We start from the raw sequence: 15,644 nt of genomic DNA, 5'->3' as shown, positions 1-15,644 counted from the left end.
TATATGTATATTAGGGTGGTCCTCATTTGAGGTTGACATTCTTTTTTCAAATTCCCCCCCTGGTTCGATTCCAAATCATTAAAAAAGACACCAGGAAAAAGCTAGAGTCAGTAGCACGATGGGAAATGGTGCCGGCAAGTCCGAATTGATTCAAAAAAGGCATTTTATATAAATGTGGGATGAGTTGTTTTGAAAGAACGAGCGAAACAGCCGAGGCAGAAAAAAGAAAAAATGAAGAGAGAATAAACAAACCAAAAGAAGAAGGAGGACATAAAATAATTCGATGTCCAATAATTACAATTAATTTATCAATTCAATAAAGTCTATTTGTGATTGTTCGTTTCCAAAATTTGTTCGCGTTTAATCTTTTGTCTAATGACCAATACTTAGACCCTACATAAAAGTGATGTTTTTCTGATGGGGCTGGTTATTTATCATTTTATTCGAATCTTTCTTCCTTTTGTAATCTCTGCGTGTTTTCCTATTATAGCCTCTGCGGCAGAGAGTCCAACTATCACACTTCCCTGGGAAAGCCGACGCTGTTCCGAATATCGTGTCTCGTGGCACAGCGTCCAGCTAACACGATATTCTTCCCGATATCTTTTAAGTTTTCTCGGCATAGCCCAAGCCACCTTAACTACAAATTCTATCCGCAAATATTAATCTTCTCAAATAATCATTATTCTTTAATAACTTTCATATAAAATGCTGATATAGATCATCCGATGGTTCAGGAATTGTATCTTATTGCGAATTATTCATCAAAACGTTGCGTTCGACTTTCTTTTGACAAAAAAATTCTCAAAATAGTTATTTTATTCTGTGTCTCTCAACATAGCGCCTGACTATCACGTTATAAAAAAATTCCTCAGATGTAAGAAATCACATCAAAACACTCACAAACTGACAAGCCTACGAAACAAGATTACTTCGTTTCATCGGCCCTAAAAAAAGGCTGTTCTTTATTAATGGATACCGTAAACGACAGATATATAAATTCAGTAATAGCATGCAAGAACCGTTTACCTCCAGGTCATGAAGAAAATATCAGAGGAAGTAATGATCTAGAAATTTTAGAAAATATAATTCTCTCGACGAATAGAAAAACGATAGAAAAGCTGTCTATTATCGAAATTCAGGAGCAAAGAATAAAAAATCATTTGATGATCTATTCCTGGGCATACGGAAAAATATTGTAGTTCGAATTTTCAACGACTATATTTTAAATAAATACTTGAATGGTTGTTCTTAATGACGATTGACAAGGGTTTCGAGTACACTTGGATGGCTCGACGTGATTTATACATAGAAAAAGAATAGCAGCCAAAGATAAAGCAAACACAAATTTGATTGAAGTAGAAACAACGACCGGGCTTGCCGGCACCCTTTCCCATCATCCCACTGATCACAGCTTTGTTATGGTGTCTTTTTTAGTGACTTAGAATCGAACCAGGGGAGGAATTTGAGAAAAAAAATTTCAACCCCAAACAAGGACCACCCTAATGTATATATTGAAAAACCGAGTGAAATAAGCAATCATAAGATATTTCTAATAATAAATTATTAAATATGATCTTGTATAGATTTATACGAATACAATTTAAATTGCCCTAAGATTTATTCAATACAGAAAACCTTTCTTATAACCTATTTTATTTCGACGATTAATAAATAGTCATTTGACCATAGAGTCGCGCGACTCTTACCTTAAAGCTCTTACCGCTACACCATCCGCTGCTTGATATACATACAAACATTCTTGGCTTAACGCTTCGGGTACCACCTCCAGCCCAATTCCCATAACAATATATGTAAAATCTGGGGGCTACTGGACCCCAGGTGTACTCGAAGGGTTAAGCGGTGCAAGAGCCGGGTCAAAATTTCGATATTCTAAACGCTTGGCCATCTGTAGTTCCCACTTTGAGTACTGCCAATTCTAGCCAACCCCCGCATATCGTATTAGAGCGCTATCAATAAGTGATGACGAGTAGACAGCCCTCTCTTGTTAGTCAAAACTAGGTTTGGGAATGGTATCAGCAACCTCGAAGACTCCAGAAATAAATTTTCGTGTATTTCGGTAACTTATTAACTCGTACCAGTTTTGGCATGAAAACTGAAAAAAAAACTTACCAGTCAACCGGTTAATATGTTCTTGAATTATTAATGAAACAAACGGAGTTAAGTTTTAATACATCATCGCTATATCTTCGAATATGATGGATTAAACTTAAAGACTCGACCTTTAGTGGATTTCCTCAAGGCAATTTGTACTTAAGAGATATTGAAATCTGTGGGAAAAACTCACCTAATGAGAGACCAGGAACATAATCATATTTATTCAACATTTGAACGACGTACAGAGCTGTTGATATTTCTTCGAATCCTCTCGTCGTTGTTTCATTGCAATGAAAACCGGTGTTCGCGTTAACGAAGACTGAAATAATTCACCGGAAGCAGCATTTGAATATAGACGAAACTTCATTAAGGTATTCCTTACGCATGACCGTGTTTTTTGGTGGCGCGAACTAGGGCACTCGAAATTTTGACTGATTCCTAATGTCAGGGAAGTCATGGTTATATGAAAAAAGCTTCTGCTTCTGCCATTTTTCCAACTTCTATCGTTAATATCTCTTTTAAAGATTCAGCGACCTTTTATTTTTATCATCGCTATGAATTGCTCGTTAGGGTTCCTTAGATTTTTTTCTATCTGTGCGACAGATTGTATCAGGAATATAGAATTATTTAGTACATGAATTATTGAATAGAAATGTGGTGATGATGGAATCTCCATAAGCTCCCATATAAATTTTACGATTTTTGAAGTTTTAATTCTTTATTGAATGTTCGGTAACCTGACCTGAAATTTCGCCAATCTATTATCTCATGCACTTTTACTTTACTGTCATTTAAAATCAGTTATTTATAGAATATTCGGACTCGCGAAAGGAATACCTTAAGGAACAAAGTTTCATTGATTCTTGTGATTTTTCAATGACAATTTCAACGATAAATATGTACCTGATATGACCGCGTCCCCCGGAGCATCAAGAAGAGTGTGGTTCCCGGTACACATTGCATTCTCGTTCGTCAATATGACCTTGACGAAACTCAAAATAATTACGAAAAAAACTAACATTTTTCGCGAAAGATAAATGTGTCGATTGTATGAAGAAACCAAAAAAAATCGTTCTAAAACATCCATACGCGTATAACCTTCAAAAATTGGGAAAAAAATGACAGAGCCCTCGAGAATCTGTAAATCATTATAACAGATGCGTCAGTGGGTGCACAGTCCATAACCCACAAAATTCTTAACTATAACTAAATCGTTGCCTCTTTTCATCAACATGATTTTTTTAGTCAGTCCACTTTGATAAATCCTTGAATCATTTTTATAATCATATTTTGAGAGTGAATTGATCCTTTTTAATTATAATTGAACACCGCTTTGTCACTGGTAGATCGAGAAAAACCTGAAGGGAACATCGAAGCTTCAGTCGGCTACCACAGCACCTTTATTATTTCCAACCACGTACTCAATACCAACCGAATCGTAATGCATGATTTTATTTATTAACCTCTACAGGACCGGAAAACTGATATATCAGATCACTCTGCAATACAAACTTTGCTGTATATGGTTGATAGGTGGTGATACCAGACACTAATTTAGGCACTTTTCGAGGACGATTTTCACTCTCGAATTCCGGTCGTCTAAAGATCAATTCAATCACAACTCACGCTTCAAGACAACATTTTTACGTCAAACTGAAACTGTTTCGAAGAACTTTTATTGAAATATCAAAAAAGGTTAAATGAATTTAGCAAGTGAATGATTTTACGAGCAAAACTTTGGTTCGAATGCAGAGATATTGCCAACATTAAATGACCTACGTTTTATTTCACAAACTCCACGTTATCTTCGATTATTGGCGAATTGAAAAGAAAACCTTCGGGAGCTCCGAATGTTTAGTCTCATTATTGTTCTATCGATGAAATAAAAGTGAACAATTCAATTTTCAGTTGGAACAACAAAAATGAAGAAAGCTAATAAAATCGCGGACGTTTTTTGAACGACTTCAAAAGTAAGAGCGGTGCGCGTTCGTACATAAGTTTGTGGGCACTTTCCTTCTACCGCGAATGTCCCTGGTAAAACACTGGAAGCCATACGTTTGCTTCGTAAGCCTCATTTTTAAACGAATTAAGCATTTAATCACAATAGGGTGGGGATAATTATAGAATGACTAAAATTTTGATCCGGTAAATCTTGAGTTTATAAACTTCGAATGATAAAATAGAGACAGATCAATTCGACTAGAGCTCTGAATGTCGAAAATAAATATTCAAGGTTCGCAACACGTTTACATCGAAAATAGAATCTAAAAATCACCCATAGAACGACAACTAAAATATAGTTTTTTCGAAAATTTGACTCATTCTTTCAATTCATAAATGACTACAACCAACAGTACTGTGATCGATAAAAATAAAGAAACGCAACGAAGCTTAAAACTACTCTCTATTTTGAATTCAAAAAATGAACTTTTGGCATTCGTGTGATATGTTAAAATTGCATTCGAAATAAAAACTATCGAAGTATATATTTTCGAGTAAATACAAAATTAAAGAAGGAATATTCGGGTAAACACGTAATCTGCTAAATAGTCGGTCGGAAATGAAAATTTCAAATTACATATTTTTCTCCAATCTGATAATACAACTTTAAAAATTATGAAATATCAACCGTTCTACAATTTTTGGTTTTGTGATATATTGAAACCTACCGTCACAGTACTTTCCCCTTCTAAATTTGTTTTAAGAACATGCAACATTCTCTTTGTGTTTTTTTTTTTTTTATTGACAAGCGAGAAAAAGTTAACTCTTTAAATCGATCTAGAGTCGCAGCAGCGACTCTGAGACAAGTACATTTATATATATGACGAGTTGCTGCTAGAGACTCTTTACCGGAGCGATAGCGTTTCCAATTGTTTTCGAAAATTTTCAAAATTTGTTTCTTCAATAATTTATTAATTATAGCATTCCGGAGAAGATTATAAGTTGACATATTTTTTATTATTTTTTTTCTTTCGATTGTGACCTCTTCGAACTCTGTAGCTTGACGCGTTGAAGAGATATTAATTATTTATTTTTTAATTGCATCAAAAAATGGTCTCGGATTTTCGCACACATTTTTGATGTTTATTTGTTTTATTTAGTGACAAATTTGGTACCATAATACATTTTATATATCTATATATTGTTTTTCTGGTGCCATAATGCAAGTATATACCTATATATTTTCATGACGTATAACGTATGGTGATGCTGATAGATGATGAGGTTATAAAGATCGCGAATTTGACAGTTCACCGATATCCCGGTCTGTAGCACAAGTATATACTGTGACGATTTTTTTATTTTGACTAAAGAAGATGAACGAAAATTAAGAGATGACACAAATGTCCTCCCATCCGTTTCGTTCGATGCTTCGGCCACGCAACGATTCCGCAAAGATTTCTGTGGGACCTTGTTAAGAGAAAAAGAATATTTGATTTATTTGTCGATTTAATTATTCCATGTAAATCGGGAGAGTCGAATCCGAATTAGGAGGAAGGCCAATCGTCGTTGACAATGTATTTCGAGCAGGACTCATGCGTTTGGCCGTCTTCCCGTGAGAAATGGAACAAGGGAAAGATTCGAAGAAGGACGAGAACATCTAACGTCGGCGTACATCGAGCAGGGCTCGTACGCATCAACACAATTACACCACACCGACACACACACAAACAGGGTGGTCACTGTAGAACGTTCCCGAAGGTCCGAGAAATTCGAAATTTCCAATGATCGAGAAGTGATCTACATCGATATTGCGCAGGGGAGTCCCGTTAAAAGGGGCGTCAGACCCTATAAAGTTGGAGGATTTTTATCCCGTAATTAAAAATGTGACTCGGAACAATTACTCTTTTGTCGTTGCTCATATTGTAATCATCGATATTCTTGGGCCAGGGGTTATTTTTTTTTTGTAACATCGAGAGATAAATAAATGTTCCCGCGAAAATTTGGGGCCCCGTCTAACGCCCGTTAGAGAGAATAGATGTGACGCACCTGTTACTGGACAGTGGAAAATTGGGGAAAGAGGGGCGATAACGCGCTGTGTAACGAGGATCGATATCCTCAGATTTTCGTGGAGTATCGAGCGAACTGGACGTGCGATCTCGGGAATTAGTCTCACACGCCGTAAGTCCAACCTTTCGTTGTTCGTTTCGGGCGATGGACTCTTTAAGTAATTATTCCCGTGGATTATTATGGCATAATTCATTTCATGTTATTGTGAAATTTCGCTCGGTCTAATTAGTTTGAATATCGAGAAAATGTGTCACGGCGGCGGCTCTGTCCCGTAGAAAGTCGGCTTTTGATTTCCTTGTTGCCCGCGTTCCGTAAAGTTCGGGGTAGAAAAATAAAGTCGAATAAATTTTCAGTTGCGTGGCCGACGCGAAAATCTCAAATTTTGTTTAGTAATCGTTTGTTTCTTGTAAAGCTGAGAGGAAAGGTCGGGAATATTTGTGAGAGAGTTTGAGTGAGAAAGAGTGCGTGGATCGGGATTGCAAACGCGTGTGACGGGTAATAGCTCGGCTGAGTAACCGAATATCGGGGGCTCAGTAATTTTATTCATCACGTAATTATTTGTCATCGTATTCCATCTTTAACGAATTTCTGACCACGAGTAGAACCGTGACAGAAAATATGAGCTCGTGATAGATTATAGTGAGTGTAGGCTCCCGATCGATTGTGGGTGAAGATTGTAGTGTGAGTTCGCGACTTTTTCTCCCGTCTTTATTTTGCGGTCCTCCCGGTAAATTCTCATCGAGATTTGATTATTGTAATTTTGAAAAGTGACTGTTAAATAATAATTAAGATATCATCCATTTAACAATTTTTGGTTTTGCCAGTTATTCTCCCGTTCACCCCGCCCATTCCGCTGCAAGCCAAGCCGGCAAATCATCATTTCCCTCCGATCATACTATGTCACTTCGGTGGCTGGCGCCCACGAGAATAAGAACTGTTCTCGAAAACATAAAACCCTAGGAAAAAAAAGGTTGGGACAAGTACATTGATGGTCCCTCGTTTGCTAATAAATCCATCCATAAAAAAACTTTAAAAAAAATTTTCTTTAAAAATTGTCAAAAAAATTATTTTATAAAAAAAAATACAGTACAATTCGAAAAAAAATTGACAAATCTAGAAAAAACATTATGTTTAAAAAAAAAATATTCTGTATCTATTTTTTAAAGTTCAAAAAAATCAAATAACAAGTAAAAAATAAAAAACCGAAAAATCGCGTTTGAAATCATTATGCAAACCGATGCCTCATCCTTCTTATTTGATTCGAACAGCTAAATCAATTGAAAAAAATTCCATCTAATTTACGTGCAGCATTAAAATTTATTATATCAATTCGAGGCCAAGTATTTTCTAATGAATTGAAAAAAGTTACCACTTGAGTTACGTACAGCACTAAAATTTATGATATCAATCAGTGGACAAGTATTTTATTAGTAACTCCAAATTTTGACATTATTAAAATGTTCTAAGAAGCTTTTAAATAAAAAAAAAATCACATGAAAGCTAGTCATTCGTTACTCTATGGTGGCAAAGACTTATAAGAAAATCGATTTTTCTCAGACTTTCAGGATCCTTTGGTATTATTCACAAAATTCAACGTCGATTGGATCGATACAAATTATGTTTAAATATGTGTTAAAAGTACTTGTCCGGCCCATCACTTTCCGTTTAAATTGTTTATCCAAATAAAAATCAGGGCTTGTCTAGAACTGATGGTTCACAAGTCACAAGTATTCATGCAGAGGGAATTGAGAGAATTATCTTTACGTAATTTTTACTTAGTTGCACTAATTTAATAAAAAACGGAAACAAATTATTCCGCAATATACAAGGGATTTTGTTCTGCATCGATAAATGAAACAAATTGTACATAATATATATGTTCATGCTTCCAAAATAACTCTCCAGTTTATATTCAATGATGTCAATTCTTACTTCCTACTTATTCTTCCAGCGAACGAATTCCATACGGACTAAGAACTAACCTCTACTATTATTAAAAGCATTAAACTAATAATGAATCGCATTTCAACAAATTTTTAACCAGATTCTGCCGTACAATTTCATTTTTTTATGATTGATTTTTTATTGAATGAATAGTGATGGGCCGGACAAGTACTTTTAACACATATTTAAACAAAATTTGTATCGATCCAATCGACGTTGAATTTTGTGAATAATACCAAAGGATCCTGAAAGTCTGAGAAAAATCGATTTTCTTATAAGTCTTTGGCACCATAGAGTAACGAATGACTAGCTTTCATGTGATTTTTTTTGGATTTAAAAGCTTCTTAGAACATTTTAATAATGTCAAAATTTGGAGTTACTAATAAAATACTTGTCCACTGATTGATATCATAAATTTTAGTGCTGTACGTAACTCAAGTGGTAACTTTTTTCAATTCATTAGAAAATACTTAGCCTCGAATTGATATAATAAATTTTAATGCTGCACGTAAATTAGATGGAATTTTTTTCAATTGATTTAGCTGTTCGAATCAAATAAGAAGGATGAGGCATCGGTTTGCATAATGATTTCAAACGCGATTTTTCGGTTTTTTATTTTTTACTTGTTATTTGATTTTTTTGAACTTTAAAAAATAGATACAGAATATTTTTTTTTTAAACATAATGTTTTTTCTAGATTTGTCAATTTTTTTTCGAATTGTACTGTATTTTTTTTTTATAAAATAATTTTTTTGACAATTTTTAAAGAAAATTTTTTTTAAAGTTTTTTTATGGATGGATTTATTAGCAAACGAGGGACCATCAATGTACTTGTCCCAACCTTTTTTTTCCTAGGGGAAGTTTATGGTTTGATATCACGTATTTTTTCTCTAAAGTTCCTTATTTATGTTCAGTTGACTATAGGATTTTAGTTTAAATTTCTACGAATTATTTATGATTTTCGGCTTATAACGTTGGTTTTCTCGAAAAAAGACCTATTTTTCGTCAAAATAGTACTGAAAATATTTCGTCACAGGTCTGTCCTTGGACTTTGAGGATTTTTTTCCATGTACTCTAATGTGTTTTATCAATTAGGAATCAAAGAGCACGGTCGAAAGCGGGTTGGAGGCTGCGATATGATTTTCGGCTTATATCGTTAGTTTCCACAAAAAAAAGACCTATTTTTCGTCAAAAATGTACTGCAAATATTTCTTCACAGGTCTGTTCTTGGACTTTGGCAATCTTTTTCCTTTAACTCTAATATGTTTTGTCAATTAGGAACCCAAGAGCACGGTGGAAAGCAGGTTGGAGGCCGAGATATGTTTTTCGGCTTGTAACTTTGGTTTCCACGAAAATAGACCTATTTTTCGTCAAAATTGTATTGGAACTATTTCGACAGAGGTTTGTTCTTGGACTTTAGTGATTTTTCTCCTTGTCTTCTAATATGTTTTGTCCATTGGGAACTCAAGAGCATGGAGCAATGCGTGTTGCGGCCCGAGATGTGATTTTCAGCTTATAACGTTAGAAAAAAGAAAGGAAAAGAGGAAAGATAGATCAAATTCAAGACTCAACAAATCCAACAGAATTGGCCATTTTTAAATGTCGCTTTTGCATTCTGAATCTAGACATTTTCGTGTCTTCCAAAACGTACCCCCGACGAAATATATTTCCAAAGTTTGCAAGTGGCCGCTGCGATCCAATTATCTACAGTTTGATAGTTGCCGAAAAAAGGCACCTGGAAACATTTATTATGTTAGAACTCAAAGAAGCAAAAAAAACTGAGCGTACTTAATTCAACAGAGCAACGGAATTCAAAGACGTTTGCATTGGTTGTGGAGGTAAACAATTTAATTTCAGGATAATTTAGAAATAAATTTAGAAATTCAGAAATTCAGCATAGAATTTAGAAAAAGGAAAATTAAGTTAATTAGTAAAGCTGAAGACTTTTGGGATGAATTTTTGAGATTATATGTTACGGTTGGAGTAAAAAATTTAAATGATGGGCACACATGCTGCGACACAAACATATGAAAGTTTGCAGGTATTCGCTCCATACCGCAGTATTGGCACACATGCTGCGCCACAAAAATATGAAAGTTTGAAAGTTTTCGCTCCATACTACAGTAATACATTTTCAATACTATTTGAAAAGAAACACCTTAAAACTTGCTGAACCAAGTTCCATTACATATTACCATAATCAAAAATAGGGTGTGATACTTAGCACACATATTTATGCACAGAAATTTCAGAGTTCGCAGGTATCTGCTGCGGTTCAATGTATCTGCGCAATGAGCTTCGAAGACAGCAATTTCAAATCTATCCATAAATGAGCAACTGAAGACTTTTATAATCAATTTTTTACTTCATATATATGTTATGGTTAGAGTCAAAATGTAAAATGAATGGCACAGTATATAAATTGTATAGTTTGCAGATTTTCGCTGTATTTCAATGATCCGAATCTACAGCATTATAATGAAAAGTTGTCAAAAGTCATGATGTCCCATTAAAATGACATAGCGCACATTGCATTCAGAAATTCTGTAAGTTTCTGGGGATGTTGGTAGGCATTATATTTGATCACATCCAAAACTGAGCAACTGTAGACTTATCGGAATGAATTTTTTTTATAATAATTCCATATTTATAGTTAGTTTCCAAATTTATCACTCGACAGACAGGGAAAAGAATAACTACCCAGTATACCAAGACCAGAAATTTTTTTGAAAATCTGATTTACAAAATGTGCAATTCAAGATTATGGTTAGAAACCTCTCGAATCATGTTACCACTATCATCATGAAGAAAGAGTAGAAAATCATAGGACACATATTAGGGAACGAATTAATAATATGTATCGATCCTCTGCAAACTGATGGGGTGAAAACAAGGATCGGAGAGGGCAGAGCCAAACTGAATATCAAGCAAAATATGGGAATGTTTATAAATAATGTTGATACAAGAAATAAATTAGAAAACATTTATTCAAGTAAAGTTTCTAATATCATTCTAACAGTTCCGTGTGTTTTTGTTCTATTTATTCGTATGTATAACCTATTTACACATGATATATAACCACGCCAGTGACGATATATTCGCACTGGACAATATTTTGTAATCTGGTTTAATTGAAGGATTATTTCAGTCAACACTTATTTCCAATCGAACGAAATAATGAAATCTTGAAAAGTTTCATTGACATATGCATCGCGCATTTTTTTTATTCTTTTTCACACACACATCACAGACTACATTTACGCGGCCGCTTTGATACCGATTTAATATATCATAAATTTTAACAAAATAAATAGTTATATGCACTTCTTTAGATGACGAAAATTATTTTTTTATTTATCCCGCACGCACTTCGTAATGTCGAAACTCTGTTCATGCGATCAAAAACTGACACACGGTTTGTATATATATATGTATATCGATCGAATTTATGACTGCTGTTACCAGCTGTGCTGCGTCGTGTGCTACGTTATGAAGTTGACGTCAGATTTCCAATCATCAACAACTAATTTCAACAACCAATCACAACGTCTAAAAATGGATGTCGTCAGATCCAACCAATCAGAAACTCGATAGCATCAAAGTGCCTTTGATGGTGTTATACTATAATATACAGACACATAAATTTTTGAATGTGTTCGTAACTTTTGCATAATCTTGAGCCCGTGCAAAGTTTTTTCTCAGCAATTACGCCACCAATAATGCTGATTTTGGGCTCATTCGATAGAGAATTTCTCAATTAGCTGAAAGTTCAATTTACAAAGTCGTACATAACTCATAGGCTTCGCAATTAAAGAAAATCACATGCCAATTTTACCCCCACCACCGCGAATCGTTTTATTCAGAGAAAGTATAGTCTCGGCGAGAGCCTCGGGCCAGCAGACGACAGGGCTGTCAATGTACTTGTCCCGAGACTCTACCGAGTCTCTTGATAGTATGAGCGGAAGAATTTGATTTGTGGCACTTGAAAAATCGGTCACAATACCTATATATTTTCGTTATGATATGACGTATGGTATGTTAGAAATGCTAACTAGATAAGGTTATAAAGATCGCGAATCATCTGATAGTTCACCGACACTGTTCCAATTTTTCCGGTTCTGTGGAAAATAGATAAATGCAGGACAATGTTTTGGTAAAAGTGGTGAAAAAAAAGTGAAGAAGAAAGAGATAAAGATCGAGGAATCCAAGAGTGTTGTGTAATGGAAAAAAAAACGAAAATTGTCAACAACGTTCGGATTGATGGTAAAAATATTTAGAAAGGTTAGAGATTTTTTCTATATATATCTTGAGATGTAGTTCGGATTCTGAAACATTAGAAATAAAAATCCATGCCTCCGCTCTTTCTCATCAGCTCTCTTTGATTGTATCATCAAACTTGTCGATGTTTGTTATTGCAGAATATCTAAAGACGCGGCATCGTCTTGTAATAAAATAACCCAAAACAGGAATGACGAAAAAGAGCCAGGGACTACAAAAATATAGAATGGCAGTATAATCGCATTGTCTGTAAACGCATAACAGACTATTCGAAAGTGCTTGATTACAAAATTTCTATTGGCAAATCGAAACTGAGGCAATCAGTATTTTTTTCATTTTGCATTGGTGGAAATTTTTTCATCAAAAAGACTAAATTGATAATCACGGAGAGTTTTCACTTCAATTCCAACAAAGTAAAATTTAAGTTCGAAATAAAATATGTCCGCGTGTGTGTATATGTGTGTATTAGGGTGGTCGTTATTTGGGGTCTTTTAAAACAATGCTTAACCCTCGACCATGCGGGTTGAAGTTTTCCGTTTAAAATACATGGAATTTTTCTGCGTCTGTGGTCAGGATTTTACTGTGGGCCTCAATACGTTTGGAAAATCTTGAAATTTTCAGAAATTATTTTACAAGCATGTTGCTTAACCCTCGACCATGCGGGTTGAAGTTTTCCGTTTAAAATACATGGAATTTTTCTGCGTCTGTGGTCAGGATTTTACTGTGGGCCTCGATACGTTTGGAAAATCTTGAAATTTTCAGAAATTATTTTACAAGCATGTTGCTACACGGAAAAAATTTTCAAAGCTCCTATCCTTAAAATGTTGTATAGCATCATCATACTAACCCATTAATGCGCAAAACGATATTTTTGGACACACAATTTCAAGTACGCAGTTTTGACTGAAAAACAAAAGAAAAATTCTCCAAAATCTGATATAGGGGGTTTTTGAGGGTGCTCTTTCAGAACCTGACGTTTATTTTTTAAAATTAAATCAAAATCTTCATTATTTTTACGTTTTGAATTGGAAAGTCAAAAATTTTGAACGTTTTTTTCCCTCAAATCTATTTCCGTTACTGTTGCTGCACTCAAATAACCATATTAAGGCCAGCAAAAGTGTTTTCAATGTCTGACCTTTCCGGAACATTGGTTATAACCAGTATTATAAAAGTATGTATAAATACTTTTTTCTCATTCAGTTTTTTCAAGATGGCGGTTTTGCAAAACAGCATGCGTGATTTTTTTTCTCGAAAGACTCAACAGAAATCTAAAGAATACGCCTGATTTTTTTCAAAAATTTTCTAGCTAGTTTTGTATTTTTCAATTTCGATTAATTTTGTAAAATTTTTGAAGTTCTGAAAAGATTCACACGCATTCTTCGGATGATTCTAAACAATTTTTGTTATATAATTTTTTGGTAAAGTTGAAACTTTTTGAAAAAAAAATTATTTTCCATCGAATAATAAATAGGTTCATAATTTTCTTCTTAAAAAGTTTCAATTTGAAAAAAAAAATTATATAACAAAAATTGTTTAGAATCATCCAAAGAATGTGAATCTTTTCAAAGCTTTTAAATATTTTAAAAATTTATCGAAATTGAAAAATACAAAAATAGCTAGAAAATTTTTGAAAAAAATCACACGTATTCTTTAGAACATTCTCAATACTTTTTGTTCTGGAACATTCCTTTGTTATGTCAAGACTTTCGAGAAAAAAAATCATACAGATTTTCATCATGCTGTTTTGCAAAAGCCGCCATTATGCAAAAACTGCGTAAGAAAAAAGTGTTTATAACCAGTGTTCTGGACTCGTCAGACCTTAAGAACATCTTTGCTGGCGATAATATGGTTATTTGAGAGCAGCAACAGTAAGGGAAATCGCTTTGAAAAAAAAAAATGTTAGAAAATCTTGACTTTTCAATTAAAAACGAATAAATAATGAAGATTTTGATTTAATTTTACAAAATAAATGCAAGATTCTGAAAGAGCACTCTCAAAAACCCCCTATATCAGATTTTGTTCTTTAGTTAAAACTGCGTACTTGAAATTGTGTGTCCAAAATTGTCGTTTTGCGCATTAATGGGTTCTTATAGTGATGCTATACAACATTTTAAGGGTAGGAGTTTTGAAAATTTTTTTCGTGTAGCAACATGCTTGTAAAACAATTTATGGAAATTTCAAGATTTTCCAAATGTATTGAGGCCCACAGTATAATCGTGACCACAAACGCAGAAAAATTCCATGTGTTATGAACAGAAAACTTCAACCCCCATGGTCGAGGGTTGAGCATTGTTCTACAAATCTGACAAAATTACAGTATTACTTTTTATGTATTTCGAACCAATTTGGGGGGCGAAAAGGGTAAAATAAATTTGATCCCAAATAACTACCACCCTAGTGGGTATTAAAATACCTAAAACAACTTGCATGCATAATAATACGATTTTTATTTTCAAAAAAACTGATTCGGCTTGAGGGGGTCACCCCCCATGGCAACCGCATTTTTTGGGGTTTCCTCTATTTTTTGCGACGAGAAAAAAACACAGACTTAAAATTTAAAGAGTTTATTCATTGGTATTTCAACTTTATGATAGAATTTTTTAACTCTGATGTCTCGAGTTAATTCCGTGTAAAATTAATCCACAGGATCCCATATGCTTCTCCATGGTGTCCACGATTCCCGGGGGTCCCGTTTATCTGCGATCAAAAAACCGAGGAGCGTTTTGATTTGTAAAGCAGTGGGCTATTGCCTGAACGAAAATCATACAGTAATATCGAAATTGATGGATTATTGAGCTATGCAACATTTTGAAAAATTGAAATAAGGTTTTTCTAAACGGAAAAATCCTTCAATGTTTAATATTTCTGTATAATTTTAATTCAGGTGATAACCACTGCTTTACTAATCCAAACGCTCCTTGGTTTTTTGATTTCAGACAAACCGATCCCCTGGAATCGTGGAGACTATGAAGAAACATATAGGTTCCTGTGGAGTAGCTTTACACCGAATCTACCAGAGATATCAGAGTTAAAAAATTCTACCATCGAGTTGAAATACCATTGAATAAACCCTTTAAATTTCAAAAGTCTATGTTTTTTTTCTTTGACGCAAGAAAATTGCGAAAAAACCCTACAAAATTCGGCCGCCATGCGGGGTGACCCCCTATGTTGGATTTAATTATTCCAATCGATCAATATCGCGTTATCTTGAAAAAAGATTCGAGTGCCTTAGTCATTGAAATCCTGTCGTTATTTAACGACATTGAAATTTATTATTCGTTTTAATTTTTTGAGTT

The 15,644-nt window shown here is 34.2% G+C and overlaps 1 protein-coding gene across 4 annotated transcripts in view; it reads right to left on the bottom strand.

The window, feature by feature from the left end:
* boss (bride of sevenless) overlaps positions 1 to 4,142 on the bottom strand; it is a 31,732-nt gene extending 27,590 nt beyond the window's left edge. For 2 of the 4 annotated variants that reach the window (XM_043410797.1, XM_043410799.1), the window contains exons 1-3: positions 3,895 to 4,142; positions 3,019 to 3,253; positions 2,306 to 2,434 (exon numbers count right to left, since the gene is read on the bottom strand). In XM_043410797.1, coding sequence (XP_043266732.1) covers positions 2,306 to 2,434; positions 3,019 to 3,202 — 313 coding nt within the window. In that variant the 5' untranslated portion in view covers positions 3,203 to 3,253; positions 3,895 to 4,142. The remainder of the gene's footprint in view (positions 1 to 2,305; positions 2,435 to 3,018; positions 3,254 to 3,894) is intronic. The other 2 variants (XM_043410798.1, XM_043410800.1) reach the window with 2 other exon arrangements.
* Between the last annotated feature and the right edge of the window lie 11,502 nt (positions 4,143 to 15,644).

The sequence above is a fragment of the Venturia canescens genome, chromosome 2, assembly GCF_019457755.1.
Source record: "Venturia canescens isolate UGA chromosome 2, ASM1945775v1, whole genome shotgun sequence".
NCBI lineage: Eukaryota > Metazoa > Arthropoda > Insecta > Hymenoptera > Ichneumonidae > Venturia > Venturia canescens.
This window is presented reverse-complemented; position numbering and strand designations above follow the sequence as displayed.